The sequence below is a fragment of the Tiliqua scincoides genome, chromosome 4 (assembly GCF_035046505.1).
Source record: "Tiliqua scincoides isolate rTilSci1 chromosome 4, rTilSci1.hap2, whole genome shotgun sequence".
Taxonomy (NCBI): domain Eukaryota; kingdom Metazoa; phylum Chordata; class Lepidosauria; order Squamata; family Scincidae; genus Tiliqua; species Tiliqua scincoides.
The window spans coordinates 60,128,805-60,148,539 of record NC_089824.1 but is presented as its reverse complement, the minus strand read 5'-3'; the positions used below and the strand labels follow the sequence as shown (position 1 = coordinate 60,148,539).

At 45.3% G+C, this 19,735-nt stretch overlaps 1 protein-coding gene across 1 annotated transcript in view; it reads right to left on the bottom strand.

The window, feature by feature from the left end:
• The window catches only part of RAB31 (RAB31, member RAS oncogene family), a 68,607-nt gene continuing 48,872 nt past the window's right edge, over positions 1-19,735 (bottom strand). The window contains exons 6-7 of the mRNA XM_066625386.1: positions 9,202-9,311; positions 1-433 (exon numbers count right to left, since the gene is read on the bottom strand). Coding sequence (XP_066481483.1) covers positions 336-433; positions 9,202-9,311 — 208 coding nt within the window. The 3' untranslated portion in view covers positions 1-335. The remainder of the gene's footprint in view (positions 434-9,201; positions 9,312-19,735) is intronic.

The window sequence follows — 19,735 nt, the reverse complement described above, 5'->3', positions numbered from 1 at the left end:
AAAAGAGGAGTTGTACAAAATATAAGATTTGTATAACAAATTATTTTAAAGCAAAAGGCATATTTAAAATAACTATTGGTTTAAACAGATTATTTCAGTAATCTGAGTCAATTATTTAGACAGCATTGCCAACGTAGATAGTCCATTTTAATTATGTAGAACGTATTTGAAGGAGACCTTTCTCCTACTGGACCTTGCACTTCCATTTCAGATAGCACTGAAATGTTTGCTATTAAACAAGATGTTCTGTCGTTGAGTTTCTGAAGTCTGTCGCTCAATAAATAAGCAAATGATGTCATTTCATTTTCAAGTAAATCAAATCAGGTCAGATTGGTTTAACAGCACCGCCTAGTTGTCTGTGCAGTCTGCTTGCCGAGTTTGATTGTCCCACTGTCACCATTTTCATAAGTTTCCAAGGGTGGAATCTGTCGACCTAGAAAGGTGAAAACCAAAAATATGAGAAGCTCAAAGCCTTGCATTCTTTCAGATTCCTCTTTTCCTATGGCCATATTAGTCATCATATGGGAGATGTATGAACAGGAAATCCCATGGGACAAATAGCAGCTTCAGAGAGATGATTTCAGAAGAATGGTACAAAGGAAAAGATTTAAGCTCTCTCCCACCTCCAGCATCCTAGTCCCAATTGGAATTCAGGCACATGCAGTCAGAGGAGGCAGAGCCTCATAGGACCCAACAATTTTTTTTTAAGTGTACCTTGCCTTTCCTCCCACTGCTTTCTTCTCCAGCAGTGAGTTAAGTAGCACACACATGTAGGGAGGGGGAGCTAGTATCTGACTGGATGCAGTCATGGCCGACTTCCAATAGAAAAATGACAGGGTGTCTGCACCAACTATCACTTGGGAGGCAGCAGGCAGAACTGCCTCAGCAGGATAAGCTGCAATCATGGATGGCTTCCAATCAAAAAAAGGAAGGGTGGCCAACTTCCAATCATTTTGTGTTTGTATGCAAATTTTCAATACACTGCATTTCCAGATAAAACTGACCATGGACAGGTGCTTCTAATTAAAATAGACAGTATTGAGCTATGAACCCATGGTCTGACTCAGTAGAAGATGATATGTTCAGTTTGTTATTTATGTAACTTTCAGTATACAAAATGTTAGGAGAAAAACACTCCATTCATTTTAAACAGGTATGTCCAACTCTGAACCTGGAACATTTGAATCCCTTTATTCCCAAAAATCAATAGAAAATAATAATAATAATAATAATAATAATAATAATAATAATAATAATAATAATAAAACTTTATTTTTATCCTGCCCTTCTCCCTAACGGGACCCAGGGCGGCTAACAACATATTAAAAAACAGATTTTAAAAACATTAAAACAAGCAGATAAAAACATTTAAAAACACACTACAGAGGCCATAAAAACAGTAGTCAGATTAAAAGAGTAAAAGAGCAGATCACCGAGGAATCAAGCCTGTAAAACTAAAAGATGTATAAAAAAGTTAAGAAGGCCAGAAATCAGAAGGCTTGTTTAAACAACAGTGTTTTCAGGCCTCGCCGAAAACTCTCAAGAGAGGGAGCCATTCTCAAGTCAAGGGGAAGGGAGTTCCATAATGTTGGTGCCACTACCGAGAAGGCCCTATTTCTTGCAGCCGCCCCCCGGACCTCCTTGGGTGGCGGCACTTGCAAAAAGGCCTTCTCTGATGACCTGAGAGGACGAGCCGGATTGTACGGGAGTAGGCGGTCTCTAAGATATCCTGGCCCAGAGCAGTATAGGGCTTTAAAGGTCAAAACCAACACCTTGAATTGGGCCCGGAAACGAATGGGCAGCCAATGCAGCCCCCGAAGAAGCGGGCTGACAGAGTCAAACCGCCTGGCTCCGGTGACCACACGGGCAGCCGCATTCTGTACTAATTGTAGTTTCCGAACCGTCTTCAGGGGCAGCCCCACATAGAGCGCGTTACTCTAAATGTTACTCTAAAATGTGTATGTTACTCTAGTATGAGTAGTTGTGAGAATGTCAGGAAATCAAAGCTTGCATTCATGATGTGGTAATTATCACCTGTAACATTCTAGCCAGAGATTTTGAAAACTGACAGTATACTTACGAGGGTCGCCCAGAAAGTAATGCACCACATTTTTTTTCTTCAACAATTATTTATTGAACACAATGAAACTTACACACAAGAAAGAATGATGTTTCTTCTACACTCCCTATTTTTCCATGTAATCTCCATCCAGTTCTATGGGCTTCCTCCAGCGAGACACAAGGGCATGTAGGCCCAGTCGGTACCACTCCTTGTTCTGGTCACGAAGCCATTTCTGCACTGTGCGAATCACCTCTTCATCATCCTCAAAATGTCTTCCGCGAATGGCATCCTTTAATGGCCCAAACAAGTGGAAGTCTGAGGGAGCTAGGTCAGGGCTGTAGGGTGGATGGGGTAACACAGTCCAACCCTGTTTAGTGATGTGTTCTGAAGTCCTCAAACTTATCATGTTGAATCAAACATTCACCTGGGTTGTTATGGCGCTGAAGTCGCTGGAAGCGCTTCTTGAGTTTGGTTAATGTCTTCACATAAGCTTCAGAATTAATGGTGCTGCCTCTTGGCATCACATCAATGAGTATGACGCCCTCACAGTCCCAAAACACAGTGATCATGATCTTACCGGCGGAAGCAGTTGCTTTGAATTTTTTCTTCTGTGGAGATTGAGGATGACGCCATTCCATCGACTGTCGTTTTGTTTCGGGCTCAAAATGGTGAACCCAGGTTTCATCACCTGTCACAATCCTGGTCAAGAACGCTTCCCCCTCATCTTCAAAACGTTTCAGCAACTCAGAAGAAATGTTTTTTCTGAGAGATTTGTGGTCCACCGTAAGACAGCGCGGAACCCATCATGCACACACTTTTGATTAATCAAGAGCATGGATGATTGCATCCACACTTCCTTTGCTGACTGACAGCTTCAGCGCCAACTGCCTAGTCATTATGCGTCAGTCCTCGCGAATGAGCACATCAGCAAGCTGCGTCTTGTCAGGTGTGACAGCTGTGGATGGCCGCCCCGAACGCTGCAAATCTTGGAGCTCTGCCGAACCGCCTTCTAATGGCCTCACCCTCTTTGCCCAGCGACTAACCGTACTTCTGTCGACTGCAGATTCTCCATAAACTGTACACAAACATTTGTGAATGTTCCCAACAGTTTCTTTCTCCGCAGTGAGAAATTCAATGACGACACGCTGCTTGTAACGTACATCACTTACAGACGCCATTTCGAAACACTGCTGCAGCTACGCTATCTGTCTGAAGAAACCAAAAATTTGTGTGCGCACTCCTGAGAATTCAAATAATGTATATCTAAAGTTTCGCATTCGTACCATTACTGTAGGCTGAGAAAAAAAATGTGGTCCATTACTTTCTGGGCAACCCTCGTATTTGGAGTATTTTTCTTGACTCTAACTGGTAATTCAAAGATTCTTGTCTTAAAGCACTTAATAGAAAAAACCTCTACCAGAAAGTTCTTAAGAGACATTTTTCTTTGTTACCTGAATAAGGGCCCAGTCATATCCTCCCTCCCACCCCCTGCCGGTGCAGCTGTGCAAAAAACGGGCATGCTGTATCCAGCTGGGGGGGGCAAATAAGGAGGCTTTGGAGGGAAAAGGTAATTTAAATTCCCTTGTACCTCTGTGAGCCTCCTGCTCCACAATGAGCCTCCTCACAGTTTGAGAAACACTGCTCTAGCAGGTATAGGAAGGCTCTGGCCTTCCTGCTGGTGCTCCAGCAGCATGCTATTTCATATGCTGCTGGAGTGCCTTTTACAGCCAAAAAACAGGTAGTACTGGTGGAAAGCTAGTTCCACCAGTGCCACAAGCCCACAGGTTTCGGCTGTACATCTCTGGAATCAGGCTATAATCCTGTCAGGTAAGGTGCTACTGTCATCTAACCTACTTACAGAGCTACTGCTAATGAATGGCCACCTCCTACTCAGGAAATATCTTACATGACTTTGATTTCATGAATTCATCTAATGCACTGGTCTAATCAATTTAATGTGCCTGTAATGCACTGGTTTATTTTGATTTTTTCCTCTGGTTTCAGAGAAACATACTAGTGCACAGGAGACAAAAGGTTGAGACCCATCACCTATTGACAGGGGTTTCGATACCTTTTTTCTTTATGTGGTGATATATGAGCAAAGCAATGAAATAAAAAAATTAAAAAAGTTGTAATTTGGGAGTTATACTAAGTTAGCATTCCATTTGTATGAGGAAGCTTCTGCATGTGGAAGTAATAGCATGAGATTCCTGTGCACAGAAATATGAACAGAATCCTCTTGATTTTGCACTATGCAAGATGATACATGTCAAATTTTCAGTACTTTATTCTGCAATTTCTTCCACATGTGGTTACATAAGTGCAGATGCAATAGTACAAAATGCCATCTTATTTCTGCATGTGGTCCTTTGGAAACAACCCTTTGTCTTGCATGGTAGTAGATGTTTGTGGTTTAATCTTTTTCTGTTGCTTTCGTATGTAGGGCGTTTCTGCTGTATGTAGGGTGCTTAGTTATTAAAGATTTGGAAAGGCTTATCTACTCTTAGAAAACTAGTTACACAAGTTGCTTGCTCAGAACAAGTGATTTTCTAAGAGGAATCTCATTGACCATCAATTCCATACAGGCATCAGTTAGATGTGGGACTGACTTCATGATGTGTGAATTAAGTAACAAAAGTACAAAATGGCAATCAAGTGGTAGATGATTGTCAACTTTATGATTTTTTCAGAGTAAGGTGTACCACTAGCCAATTGCGTCATGTTTCACACATGAAGTAGCATCATATTTGGTTGGGATATACTACAGCCTGTATGCAGAGCTTTGTGAAATAAATGGTGCTTATAATAGAACTAAAATCTTCTATGGGAGCCATATGGTGTTCAGTATAGAACAGGGGTATCCAAAGTTTTTGGCAGGAGGGCCACATCATCTCTCTGACACTGTGTCGGGGGCCTTACGCAAGAGGTCAAACAGTCACCCTTACGCTGAGAGCAGTTGCATTGGGCCAGTGCAGGCTCCAACAAATCTCTGGAGGGCCAGAGGTTCATTGGAGACTTGGGGCTCCCTGAGGGTATAGAACTAGTGTCTTTTTTATAAATGAGCTTTTTTAATAGCTATTGTTTGTGGAGACAATAGCTTATGTTGTCAAATGTTGTATAATAGGTTAATCTTTATATTTGTCATTTTTGTGTGCTATGGAGTTATAGCTACAGAGTATATCATCATAAGCAAATTTCTCGTAACTAAAAAAAACACACACTTAAGCCATTTCTGCCCAACGTTGCTTATACACAACAGGGACCAAATATGTACACCTGTGGGCTAGGCAAGAAATGGGTTAATGAAAGACTTATTATACAGATGCAAAACAGCTGTTCTAATTGGTGACAAATTCCTTTAGGAGAGAAACCACATATAATCTACCCTCTCCCAAAGATTTTATTTAAAATATCTTCTCTGCGATTTCCTGCAAATATGATGTTGAAGAAAAGAGTGTTTTTCCCAGCATTTAGTTGATGGGGAGAAATTGTATAAGCCTTGGAAATATAGCAGTGGTGCACTCTTTAGTCAGACTGTGCTTCCTGTAATCAGGCCAAATTTAATGAATCACAGAGAGCTATATCAGTTGGAAGATGAAATTATATTTTATTATGCAGTCAGCAGCAGTTCCTAGGATATGATAAAGATGGCTTGGCCTGCTCTCTTCTAAGTCAGATTCAGAATGAGCTTTATCCTCTGACATATATTGACTGATAATGCCTTCATGTCAGACTTGTCTAATTTCAGATGTCAGCATTTGCCACAGACCCCTGGGAGACTAACAATATGACTTTCAGAACTCCAGTATAAGCTCTTTCTGTTTCAAAGCTGTCTTTAATATCAAAGCATTAAAAAAACCAGACTTTTAAATTGAAAGTTAATGGTGAGTACACACCCCGCAAAGATCTGATGTTGCAACTTTGCTCTCTAAAATCCTACTGACATTTGTGAGTGTCAAGTTGAAATTGGACATTTAGGGCACAATCCTAACCAGGTCTACTCCTAAGTAAGTCCTATTTTGTTCAATGGGGTTTACTTTTAGGAAAGTATGGTTAGGATTGCAGCCTTAAAAAAAAAAAAAGATAAAGAGCTTGCAAAGCTATCTTGTCCAACTCTCCTACTTGTAAGGCTGGGTGAGCAACCAGCTCAATCAACCCAGATCACAATGTTAAGAGTAGGTGCTTTAAATGACAACACAAAGAAAGCAAGCAGTCATGGGTGGTTCAAACAAGTGAGCTGAAGTCATACACTGCAGCTGGAAAGAGAAGAGTAGAAAAGGTCAACTGCTTCATCCCCTCCCTGTTACCTGATCTGAGCTGCTCAGCCACCACATCACACACTTATGAGGCTTATTCCCTAAGCTGGCATAAAGCTGTTTTCAGATGAATAGAAAGTGAGAAAAGATATGTTGGCTCTCTCTCGGTCTTCTCTCCTCCTGTATCAGGGTATGCGAAATGAGGCAAAGGAGCTGGAACAAATGTTACTTTTGATGGTTTCACAAGGTTTTTATGGTTGCCTAATTGCAATTATCATTCCATAAGGAGATTTTCACTCATGGTTTGTTTCTCTACGCAGTTTTCTCTCACAAAAACATGATTTCATTCTACCTGGTTTAAGGAATATTTGAATTCCCACACAATAATTGAATGTTTGTTCTGGCTCTATGCAAGAGTTCTGATCCCCCTTGTGTAAGAATTCTAACCCTACATACTGTTTTTCTAGCTATTTCTGCCTGAGAAACCTTTACAGTGCAATCCTTTTCATGTCTATTCAGAAGTTCAATCGAGCTTACTCTCAGGTAAGTGTGTACAGTATTGCAGCCTTAAGCTGCATATCAGGTTCCACTTGTCCAGGCCTCTTCTAAATGGGGACAAACTAGTCTATGCAACTTGATGGCCTCTACCACAGGAATTATTCTAACATCTATGATAAAATTACAATAAATTTTAATTTCTAAGTAAGAGCCAACACTCTGCAGTTGATAAGAGTACTGTGCTTGTAGGTGGGAAACCTAGGCTCAATTATCCAATCAGCCTAAAACAAACTGAGTAGTCTGGACCAAATCAGTCTCTCTCAGCCTAGGCAACTTCAACAGGATTTCTGTGAAGCTAAAATTCCACTCTCAACTCATTGAAGGAAGCATGGGATATAAATGTATCAAATATAATTTATATATATTTAAATATATCTAATATTATTTATATAATAATAAATAAGTAGCCCATATTTCAGCCCAAGAAAAATGTAGGCAGCTATTTTTGGTTGCTATATCAGTGTCATTAAGGATTACAGCCTTAAGGCTGCTCTCACATATTGAATTATCTCTTCTCAGCAGCAGACTAAAAATAATGTAATATTGATGGATTCATTTAGTTAGAGGTGTTACAGTCAAATGTAAAACAGCAGCAGCTGCAAATCCCTCACAATAAGTTTGTTCGTGTAAGACTAGTTGAATGGCAGAATCAAATTAATAAGGAAATTGTGAAAATTTTGCTAAAGGTTTAAGAAGATAGAACATATCTGTCACTGACAACTCAGTGAATCTTGCCCAAGATACGGATAAATTAAAAGACCCCCAGGTTCCTTTTCCAGATCTTCAGTTCTGTGATACTAAGAAATATATGACTACATAATATATTATCCTGCCTGTACAAGTGTAATCAGACATATATAATTCTCAATGTTACAGATTATACTAACAGATCATAACAATGTTAGCATAACAAGAACTAATGTAGCATCATGTTTAAAAGACCAACAGCCCAACCCTACCCAAATCTGTCCTCCACCAATGCACCAGAGCATGTGCTGCATCTGCAACCTGCAGGGGGGCAGTTCCAGAGGTCCCCTCCATGGTCTTCTCCATGCCCAGGGGAATGCCCTTGCTGCCCACTGGGTTTATTCAGATCTGTACCAGTGATTGATGCAAATCTTAGTGGACCTGGAAAGGTGGATAGGATATTGGCGATGCCACTGCCACCAAAACCACCCTCTGCCCAGTCTCAATCCACCCCAGTTCTCCCACCCCCTCCCACCCTTGCTGACTTACCAGTGTCAGGGGTCACAGTAGGTCACGGGCTTATGGCTGCTAACCACTCATGGTGGTGGCATGTTGCCTTTTGTGACAGCCATAAAGGACCTTGCACTGCTGAAACACTAGTTCCAGCAGCACAAGGCCCCAATTGGAGCCCAAGATACACATCAGGACTTGGTTCAAATGACAACAAGGCTGCAACCCTACACATGCTTATCTGGCAGTAAGCTCAATTGAACATAGTGAAACTTGCTCCTAAGTAAACACATATAGTATTGCACTGTAAGTGGCTTTAAAGAAATCCCTTCTCAGCCTCAGTTCCCCACCTGCAATATGGGGATAATAATATTCACTTTACATGGCTGTTGAGTAAACATTTTGAGTAAACATAAAAATGTTTACGTGAATAGGCAAATGTGCCTCAGTATACTTCAAAGGGCAGGCTGAGAGGAATGCAGTGCCATCAGAATGGTCCCAATCCAACGAATCTGGAACTTAACAAATGCTCCAGAAGGGCACCTCACCATTGTAAAAAGGATAAAAACAGAGGCTTGAGCTGGTAAAGTGAAACTTTTTTAAGTCTCATAAAGCTAGGTGGGTCCTGAAGGTGTGTCATTTTAAAAAGTGGGTCCTGGTACTAAAAGGTTTGGGAACTACTGCTTTAGTCAATAATGTCAGTAGTATATAGATGCTAACGGAGAACATTTCAAGCACTTGGTCTAGTTCATTAACTAACTGGGTTAAGCAAATGCTTCTGTGTACATCATATGCAGCATACATGTGAATTATAGTATACACGTGGATTACAGATCAATAAATTTGACATGATAATGCGTGTGGATTTTCTTGAGATGCTCTGCATGTTACATTTCTTATGGCATGACTGCATGTACATACCTCTTCTGGAAGCTACTTAACCTTTACTGCATGCGTTCTCCTTGAAGCTATTTCATTTTGATGAAAACTCCATTAAAAACTCCATTTTTATTATTTCCATACGAAAGGAGTTATGAGCTGCAATATGAATTAGAGAGAACTTGCCAGAAACACCATACACACATTCATACATGCACACATTCAAGTACAAATTCTGACTTTACTTACTGATTCCTTGAAAGAGTTCTTCAATGTTAATTGCATTTTTTGCACTGGTTTCAACAACAATCGCGCCTATGGATTCTGCATATTCTTTAGCGTCCTTCATAGGAACCTCCCTAAAATAAAGTTTTAGAAGTTAAATCACTGTGTAAATACAAAACCATAGCATGCAGATCAGTGTTCTGATCACATTGTTCCTCTCTGTAGTTGTAACAGTACGGATGTTCTATTACTAAATAATTCTTTGTTTGCCAAATGATTTAAGCATGTGATAAATATTTATCTCATTTTTCCTGAAAGCACGGAGATAAAGGGAAGTTTGTGGAGTTAATTTGGATTACAATGAAGATATAAAAAGCTAAATTGCTTGGAAATAGTAAATTTTACTATTGAAAAATGCAATTCAGTATCCTTCAGAATCCCCTCCCTTCTTACCAAAAAGTGGGATCAATTAAGAATGACTCCTCAGGATGGGTCTTACAATTTCCCAGATTAGACTGGAAATACAAGAACCTTATCAAAAAGGTAACAACACAGAAGCAGCAACACTGCAACAACGTAGAAAGTGAAAACAAAAAGGTAAATAGTGAGAAGGCAAATAGCCTGGAAAGCAATCCTCCCTCCCTGGCCACATATAGTCTAACATCCACAAAGTCGATTTGATATCTACAAGAGATTATATGGGAGACTATCCTCCTGCATTCCGTAGAAGTCTGAAATTTACAACAAATAAAAATTTCCATTTTTTCCCCCAAGGCAAGTAGAAGGAACCATTGTACTTCAAGATACAGTATAATGTAGCAATACTCATGGGCAGGCATTCAAGGTTATCAGGACTCCACACTGCAGAACAATCTTCTAACCAAAGACAGAATCAGCTGAAACAAACATCAACTTTGTAATGTATTACCAACATATGGACTAATGCCCACATTGCCACTTGACAAATCTTGCTGACAAACTCTTGAAGGCCAAAATAACAACAGCAGCTCCTTTCATTGCTCCATTTAATCAATGTGCTGTAATGCCTTGTGATATGATTTTATTCAGAGTTTTATATGCTGATTCAGCACACTCTAAGGCTGCAATCCTATATACTTACCTGGAAGTAAGCTCCATGAAGTTTAGCAAAGCTTACTTCTGTGTAGACATGTATAAGATTGCATGTAAGCCACCTGGAGAATGTGTTTGACAAACTCTTGTCAAAAAATGTGATAAAGCCTCCAATATCCTTGAATGTGCAAGTTATCCAGGTAGAAATAAAGGGCTCAATTATGTCCAGTTATGCCAGGACTTCTCCTGTGAATGAACTGAATTCAGACACAAAGAAGGGACAACAACTTCCTGAAAGTTGTAAAAGATCAACTTTTTTGAGAAAGGAAGGGTGTGGCTCCAATCATGTTTTGACACTGTGAAAAATACAAAGACCCAGATTCAAGGAGAGTGCCCCTAATTCCAGTACATGTTAAATGATGTACTGGCTGCCAAGAAAACTATCTTTAGGGTGAGCTTTTTAAACAAGACTGTACCATTGGACTATGGGCCCAATCCTATCCAACTTTCCAGTGCAACTGCAATGCATCCCTGAAGAAATGAATGTTCCCTTACCTGGAGGAGGACTCTGTGACTGTTCTCCTACTGCAGGGTGCAGTGCATGCCTTGTTGGCACAGCTGCACCAGTGCTGGAAAATTGGATAGGATTTGGCCCTAAGATGGTCCCACATGCACTGTAAGCACTTAATTCAGATTCCAAGGGAAATGAAGTGTGGGCACCATCCCTTTCAAGAACTTACTGATGCGTGATGTGCCTTCTGGCCACTTAGAAGGCGGCTATAAAGGCTGCCGCCATTCTCTGCAGAATGTTTGTGCCAAATCTGTTGGCATTTTTGCCAAAATTGCAACGAATATGGAGTATTTTTCTGTCTCAGAGACACCCCCTACATCAATCTACAAAGAGCTTCCACAGAGAACCATAAACTTCATTGGTAGATTTACACATAGACACCAGGAATGTAAACAAAACTGTCTCCTGGTAGCCAAATTCCATTAGACATTCCCACTTAGCCTTCACATTGCCACATGGAATATATCTAAATATAGATATAGTACTAGGCCTTATAGTAGATTCCAATGACATGGAAATATTCAGTGCCTCCATATGGTTAGGGCCGTAGCCCTAAGAAATACCCTTCTCGGTTAGTGTGATGTAATGAGTGATCTGCCCTCCATTCCTTGCTATTTTGCAGGCCTCTTGGAAGTACATTCATCACATTTCCTTGTAGTTCAATAGTGCAAGCTTTATTGCCCTGACTTCCAGATAACTGATGCTTTTCCATGCCACTATGCTGATCCTAGGTCACTTGGGCTGTAATCCTATCCACACTTCCTTGGAAGTAAGGCCCACTGACTATAATGGGAATGACTTCTGAGTAGATATATATATCTACTCAGATATCTGTGTGTGTCCTGCACATGCTCTCCCCATCCTGGAAACTGGCATTCATTGGACTATGGTCTATATCAGAATTCTGAGCATAGCAGTGAGAGGAAGGATCTTGTGCTCCTGTTTTGTCATTTCCTCCTGGAATGGAAGCAATATGCTTTGAAGAAGCCTTGTGTGGAAACTGGACTACTCCACTACTTACTGAGAAGACTACCATGTTGAAAAGCTGTGCCAGCTTAAGTGGGGTCCACTTAAACAGAGGAGCAGATCTGATAGGTCAGCTCAGTTGTCCACTCTTGCCTCTCTTCTGAAAGAAGAATACCAAACTGCCATCTGAACAGTGCACCCAAAGTTGTCCAAAAACCATGTCAGTTCCAGTGGGGTTTCCTCCTGATTCACTACAAATCAGTGTTCCTACAGGTAGTTCAAAGTTGTGAACTTTGAAAGTCTCAAAAGCTTGGTCATCCTGATTGTCACAGTCCCTGGAACTGCAGCAGATTAGGATGGCATCAAAGTTCAGACAGAGGCATTTCCCTTGAACATCCCTCTCAGATGTTCATCATGGTTCTAGCAGTTCTGGTATACATTTGTGGAGTTACCCCAAGGCGGAAAGTCAGGGCTTGATTCCGATAGTGTCTGCAACTGTACACTATCATAAGTTCCTCCGGTTATTTGGCTGTATAGGAATGTAATAATAAACATCTGACAGATCCATGGAAGCCAGAAAAAGTAGGAATTTCTTACCTGAGAATTCCAGTTCTGGGAAACTAAAGGTGACATTCCTACTGCTGGGATGCCTCTCCTCCTGGGAGGCAGGATCAGAACCTCAACTGAATGGATACTCCTCCCATATTGGGGGGGCTTCCCTTCCGGTCCCCAGTTCGGACTTGACAAGCAGGAAGAACTGAGTGCCCCCCTGGTCCTCGGCTGTGGTCTGTCCCTTGAGGTGTGGCGTGCCCATTGCGAGGACCGGCTAGGAAGAATCCTAATCAACTGTATGTGAATAACTACAAAGGTAACCACCAAACCACAGTGAAGAAAACATAACAGATAAGCTGTCCCGCCGCCGGCAGATAAGGGAGGAGAATTGTCCCCCGTGGGGGAGCCTAGTTTAGCAGTGTACCCCCTGAGCTGGAGAAGAGGTGGGTGGAATGCCACCCTTCCTTTCCCAGAACTGGAATTCTCAGGTAAGAAATTCCTACTTTCTCTGGGAAGGAAGGGCTGGCATTCCTACTGCTGGGATATACCAGAGCCGACCAGAAGGGTGGGCCAGGGAGGGGGTTTGCTCACTGCCTCACCACCTGTTGCAACACCTTATGCCCCATAGTGGCGTCCAATGAGGCAGCTGTGGTTATCCAGTAGTGCTTGGCGAAGGTGTGGACCGAAGACCATGTTGCTGCCCCACAGATCTCCAGGAGCAATGCGTACCCATTGCATGCCGCCGCGATGGCAGCACTCTGGAGGGAGTGGGCCGTGCCCCCCTCCGGGGGAACTTCCCCTCTGGCCTGGTAGGCCAGTTGGCGCATGCCCTTAGCCAGCGTGCCAGCGAGCTAGCTGAGGAATTGTGGCCCTGGTTGGAGCCCTTGTAGATTACCAACAGGGCCTTCAATTTCCTAAACTCCCTGGTACGCCTGATGTAGTAGCGCAGGGCTCTGCGCACGTCACAGGTGTGCCAGGCCTTTCCCCTGAGTTGGGCTGGCTTGGGGCAGAAGATGGTAGGATTAGCTCCTGTGCTTAGTTGTGATTAGCTCCTGTGCTACCATCCTAGGATTAGGATGGTAGGATTAGCTCCTATGCTTGGTGGAAGAGGGAGTTGACCTTTGGAGCCGGTCCAAATGAAGGACCATCTGATCCTTGTGAAAGATGCACAGTTGGGGGTCAATGGATAGTGCCCCCAAGTTCCAACACCCTCCCAGATGAGGCGATCGCCACCAGGAACAGCACCCTGAAGGTGAGCCCCCCCAATGGGAATTGGGACCAGAGGCTTGAAAGGGGCCTGGGTGAGAGTCTCTAGGATCTTGTTCAGATCCCAGCTGGCGAACCTGCAGACTGTTGGGGGGTTCAGGGGCGCTACCCCTCCGGAACCTGTGGACGTGAGGATGGAACCAGAGGGATTCCCCAAAGCCTGCTCCTAGGATGTTGCCCAGGGCCGCCACCTGCCTTTGAGGGTGTTGGTAGAGAGCCCCTTGTGCAGGCCTTCCTGAAGGAAAGGACGTGTTTCATGTTGGCCTAGATCGCCCTAACCCCCCTGGCTTCCACCCACCTGGTAAAGGTGTGCCAGGTTGACTGGTACACCTTCTTAGAGGAGGACTTACATGAGGCCAGCATGGTGGCCATGAGCTTGCCAGAATACCCCAACCTGGCTAGCCTGCCCTGCTCAACCTCCACACTGTCAGAATGAAGAGGTGTGGCTGGGGGGTGAACCATTGGTCCCTGTAGCAGCAGGTCCTGCTGGGTTGACAGGCGCAGGAGCCCTGGGAACCACGGTCATCTGGGCCACTTTGGAGCAATCAGGATGACCTGTGCCCAGAGTTGCTTGATTCTGCTGAGAAGGAGCTGCAGTTGCGGCACTGGGGGAAAAGCATACAGAAGCCCCTGCTGTCAGGGGCTGTGTAGGGAGTCTATGACCTTCGCTCCCTCTTGAAGTTCCCTTGAGAAGAACCCTTGGAGCTGCGCACTCTCTCTTGTGGTGAAGAGGTCCACCGGTGGGGTCCCGAATCTCTCTTTTTTTCATGAGGTTGAATACCTGTGGGTTTAGCTGCCGCTCGATCTCTAGGATCTGCCGCCTGCTGAGCCAGTCCACCGGGAGTTGGCTATCTTGGCCACGTGTTCCATTGGTATGGCCCCAAGGTGGGCTTCGGCCCAGGTGGTGGTAGCTGGACTCCTCCTTGGACCAGGTCCCTTGAGCCACCCTCCGCTGGGTGTGAGCTCCCCGGCCCTGTAGGCTGGTGCCCATGGCGATCACTGTCCATTCCAGGTTCCCGAAGGGGAGCCCGTTGCTGGTCTGGAGCGGCTCTTCCACCATGCCAACTTCTTCCTGACCTTGAGAGGAATAGATGTCCTGGTGTGAGAGTTCTTCTCTGTCCCCTGATGGAAGCGTAGGAGGAATCTCTGTCGCGCCCTCGAGTGCAAACGTGCCCATGGGATAACGTCCTGGCAAGATACCAGCATGCCCAGCAGTCTAGCAGGGTGTGATGGCACTGGCCACTTCGTTGAGAGTAGTGACTCCAGCAGGTGCCACGTCTTCTCGCGTCTCTCCAGGGACAGTGTGATCGTGGACTTGATAGTGTCTAGGAGCAGGCCCTGGTGCTCCAACTGGTAACTCGGTTGAAGGCAGCTTTTCCCCCTTTTGATCACAAACCCCGTTCCTCGAGGCTGTCCACCGTGGTCTGGATGTCCCTCAGGGGGGAAGGGAGAACATGGAATTGCAGATGGCGTGACCCATAGCAGAAGTGCAGAGATCGGTGATGGTCCAGGCGCACGGGGATATGCTTATAAGCCTTGGACAGGATTGGGGAACCAAGCCTGTCCCCCTCCTCCAGGGCTGCCACTATGCACCTCTAGGTTTCCAGTGAACCGTCATTTCCGCAGGAACTGGTTCCACCACTTGAGGTTGAGGTTCAGCCTCGTGTTGCCGTTCTTCTTTGGGGCTAGGAAGAAGATGGAGCAGACTCCCCTGCCCCTCTGCATTGGTGGGGCAGACTCAACAGCTCTGATGCCCAGATGTTGAATTGCCGCTTGGATGCGCCGGCGCAAGTGCTGGAGAAGGCTCCCGATCTGTGGGTCCCTCGCCCGGGGTCTGGCGTCACGTGGAGTGGCTGGACTCAGAAGCCCTGTGGGAAGAGGAAGAAGAGTCTCCTCCCGTGGGGGGGGGCGGGATATGGAGGGGAACTTAGACTTGGCCCATTCGGGTTTGCGGTTGGCGGAGTCTGAATGAGCCCCTGGACCTGAATGCTGGGCGGTACGACCTAAAGACTGGTGTGATCTGGCTGGCTTGCCGCCCTCTTTGCATGCCATGGGCAACACCTTGCATTTATCCCTGCTCTCTACCAGCAGGGGATCTAGGGCCTGACCGAACACCTCGGACCCCATGAAGGGGAAGGCTACCAGGTGTGCCTGGGAGCCCTGATCTATATCTCAGTGGCGGAGCCAGATGCTTCTCCTTGCCGCCACATTAGCAGACACAGCTCTAGCGCTAAACTGCATGGCCTCCAGGGGTGCATCTGTTGAGAAGGCAGCGGCCAGAGACCGCTTCTTGAGGGTGTTGTGCATGGGTCTAGACAGGGTCTTGTCAGAGGCCAAGAGATCCTCTACCCCCACCATGAGGGCCTGTGACACGATGGAGTTAGCAGCCGATGCCCTTATGGCCAAGGCGGGGGCCTCAAGGTCCCTCCTGAGGGCACTCTCCACCCAGTGATCGCCCGGGTACCTGGGGGCCCCCCTCCCCTTCAGAGGGTAGCACTGCGGAAGAGGGTAGAGCTGCCACTGGGGGGTCAACTCCCAGGACCTTTAAGAGCTCCATAACGTCAGTAGGCAGTGGATAGAGTTTGTCCACTGAGCGTGGGGTGTGCCTGGACCTATTGGGCACTGCCCATTCCGCCTCTAGGGTCAGGGGCTGGAAGGGTCAGGGAAAGGGACCACTGGCTTGCTGGGGGCCTTCTGGGGAAGAGGAATTCTGAGCCAGGCCTGTAGGATTCTGGCTTTGGCTGCCTCAGTCTCCCTCTCAAGGCCTAGATCCAACATGCCCGCCGCCTTGGCCAGAAGTCAGGGGGATAGGTCCAGCGGGAAAAGTTGCCCCCTCCTTCCTCTGGGCGCTCCTCTTCCTCACCCGTGAGCTCCCCCCCAACCTTGAGTCCTCAGGGGGGTCTGGGTGACTGACTCCCAGGGGTTCGATGAAGCTGCCCTGCTGGCCTGCTTGGGGTACTTAAGAGCGGGTAGCCTTGCTCTCCTTGCTCTTGGAACTCCCAGCCTTTTGCCACTTGCGGGAGCTGGGTTCCCTCTCAGGGCTGCTGGCATCAGAGCTGGAGGAGGGGGGAGAGGGTCCTTTTACGCTTTTTCTTGCCCCCCCATGGGCCTTGGGCCTCTGGCCTCCCACAAGAACTGGAGCCCAATGGCCTCGATATAGGGCTAGGGACTGGGCAGATAGCCTCCCCTGGTTTGCCCCAACTTGGTTTGGGGCTGGGCTATGCTCCCCTGGGGTAACTGAGGCACTGGATGGGGCCACAGAAGACTCCCCTTCCGCCCTGGGGCTGCAGCACGTGCCGGTGCGGGTTTCCGTCCAGCCTTCTGCAGCTGCTGTGAGATGGAAAGGGAGGGGGGTAAGGCCAATCTGTCCTGAGGGCCCCCTTCACCCACTAGCTACTCTCCCCCCTTCCCTGGCGGGAATGACCTGTGCTGGGCAGGATGGGCAGGGAGAGGAGAAGGTCTGAAAGTCTTGGAGGGAGGCAGGGAGGGAGCAGCTCTCCCTGCTGCTCACCTGCAGCGGCTCTCCCTGCTGCTCACCTGCAGCGGCTCTCCCTGCTGCTCACCTCCGAAAGTCCTCCCGCAACTGGAGAAGGGTCAAAGATGGCGCCCTCCACATGGCTGGAGCTTTGCCTGCTGGCTTCCCAGTAACTGCAAGAGTGGTGGTGCCGGTGCTTCCCGAGGATTCTGTGCAGTGGGGGCCTGAGGCCGCCCACACTATTTGTCCCTTGCGCCGGGGGTGGTGGGTGAAGCACTAAGCCCTGCTAGGCACAGGAGAGCTCTGGCTGCCGCTCAGAGCCCAGGACAGAATAAGGTGAGGGGGGACACGAGCTAAACCCCCCCCCCCCGCTCTCCAGAGCAAAAATGAAGAAACAAAGAAACAGAAAAAAGAAAGAGGTCATGCAGGAGCATGACGGAGGTCTGTCCTTACTCCTGGAAGGCAGGACTGGAACTGGGGACTGGAAGGGAAGCCCCCCCAATGTGGGAGGAGTATCCATTCAGTTGAGGTTCCAATCCTGCCTGCCAGGAGGAGGGGCATCCCAGCAGTAGAAATGCCAGCCCTTCCCAGAGAACCTTGTTTCCTGATACGATAGATTTGGGGGTTGCCTTCTTCAACTCCTTCTTTTCTAGGACTTTGTTAAAGCATTTTAAGTCCAGAATTATCTGCATCTCTCTATTTTGAGGAAATTATTAAAGAAAAATTCAACAGAACCCAGAGTGCCTCTTCACATGAATAGGGGAAGGCTGCTTACATGGAGCACTGTTCAATGTTTTTGTACATGGTCATTTAAGTTTGTATCTATTTGCAGTTCTATAGGTATAGTTTGCTTCAAACCTCAAAAACTTCTCATTCCTTCTGTGAGAAAAGCTTGTTCCTGTACTTGGCTTACATCAATAAAGCTTCCAGGTAAAATATCTCTGAAATGCAGAAACAGTATTTTATCTTCACTACACCTTCTGAAATCTTTACATCTGGAAGGACTATTCCAACATACTGAAGAAAACATGCTGTGAATAGCAGTTTCAAATTTAGTTGCTTAGCATGTTGTAATCTATGCAGTTTGAGAGCTACTTTACACATTGCAATTTTCCAACATGGAAATAATGGCTTTACCATAATATGTAAAATGAGCGTGTTTTGCATTGCACATCAGACATCACAGAGGACACATTTGCCCTTCATGAAGATCATCTTGGCACAGAAAAAGTATAGAAGCTGTTCTTACTGTCAAATATTCAGAAGTCTGTAACATCTAACTCTGCCTCTAAATTGCTTCTGACATTTGAACATCAATGCTTTACTCACCGTACAGTTATTAAGGTATGTGTGAGAGAGACAATGTCAGATTAGTTCCAAAGCCACCAAGACACAGGCTACACTTTCAGTACTTATTCTTATGAATGTAGGGAGAGGAACGCACATGCATGATTCAGACAGTGTTGGGTGACAACATGTGAGAATTCCCTTGTAGATGAGTATATTCAAATATTTTGTCACATAGTTTGCTCCACAGTAACTAGTTCTATCGAGAATCTGTAAAACGAGAAGCAGTACACCACAGCAAATCTCGCAAAGGTATGAGGGAAACGGCTCTTTATGCATTTCCCTAGCATGGCAGATTTTTAAATATTTAGTTCAGTAAACAAGGCATGAAAGAGATTGTGCTCTTTAACGATACAGTTTCCTTTAAACCAGATTAGTCTCTGTTTCCGAGAGAAACAGTACATGGCAGACTGACAGAAGTTACGAGGAACAGTAGAGTTGCCACAAATGCTAAAATGATGTTCAAATTGCAACTTCACACAGAACGTAAAAAGACTCCTACATTTTCTGTGGCATGCCAGAGCTGTGTTGCTAATCAGCAAGTTATTATTTTTATATTTTATACTATATTATTAAAGAGCAGCGAGTGAGATTACAAATGATAAATGGGAAGTCACTGCTTCAAATCTCAGCTCAGCCATTAAGGATGCAATCCTATACACACTTCCCTGAGTCCTACTTGCTTCTGGGTTGACATGCATAGGACTTTGCTGTATGACAGCATGGGCTCAGATGAGACACTAAGGCTGTAATCCTCCTATACTCACAAACTCCCATGTAAGTCCCATGTGGTCTACCTCCAAATATATAATGTCCACGGGTTCTCCCGCATCCACATGCTTGTTGACCTTTCCAAAGAATTTTAAAAGGTTCATGAGGCAAGACTTACCCTTACAGAAGTCATGCTGATTCTCCCTCAGCAAGGCCTGTTCATCTGTGTGTTTTGAGATTCTATCTTTGATGAGGCATTCCACCATCTTACCCAGTATAGATGTTAGGCTGACCGGCCTATAGTTTCCTGGGTCCCCCCTCTTTCCCTTTTTAAAGATTGGTGTGACATTTGCTATCCTCCAATCCTCTGGCACTGTGGCCATTTTGAGGGACAAGTTGCATATTTTAGTCAAGAGATCAGCAACTTCATTCTTTAATTCCTTAATAACTCTTGGGTCCGGTGACTTATTGATCTTTAATTTATCAATGAGGTCTGAAACATCTCTCTCTTTTTTCTTTTTTTTTTGCAACGAAGTTTATTTATTTATTACAGATACAGGTAAGGAAAATAGGTTAGACTTAGGGCTGGGACTACACAG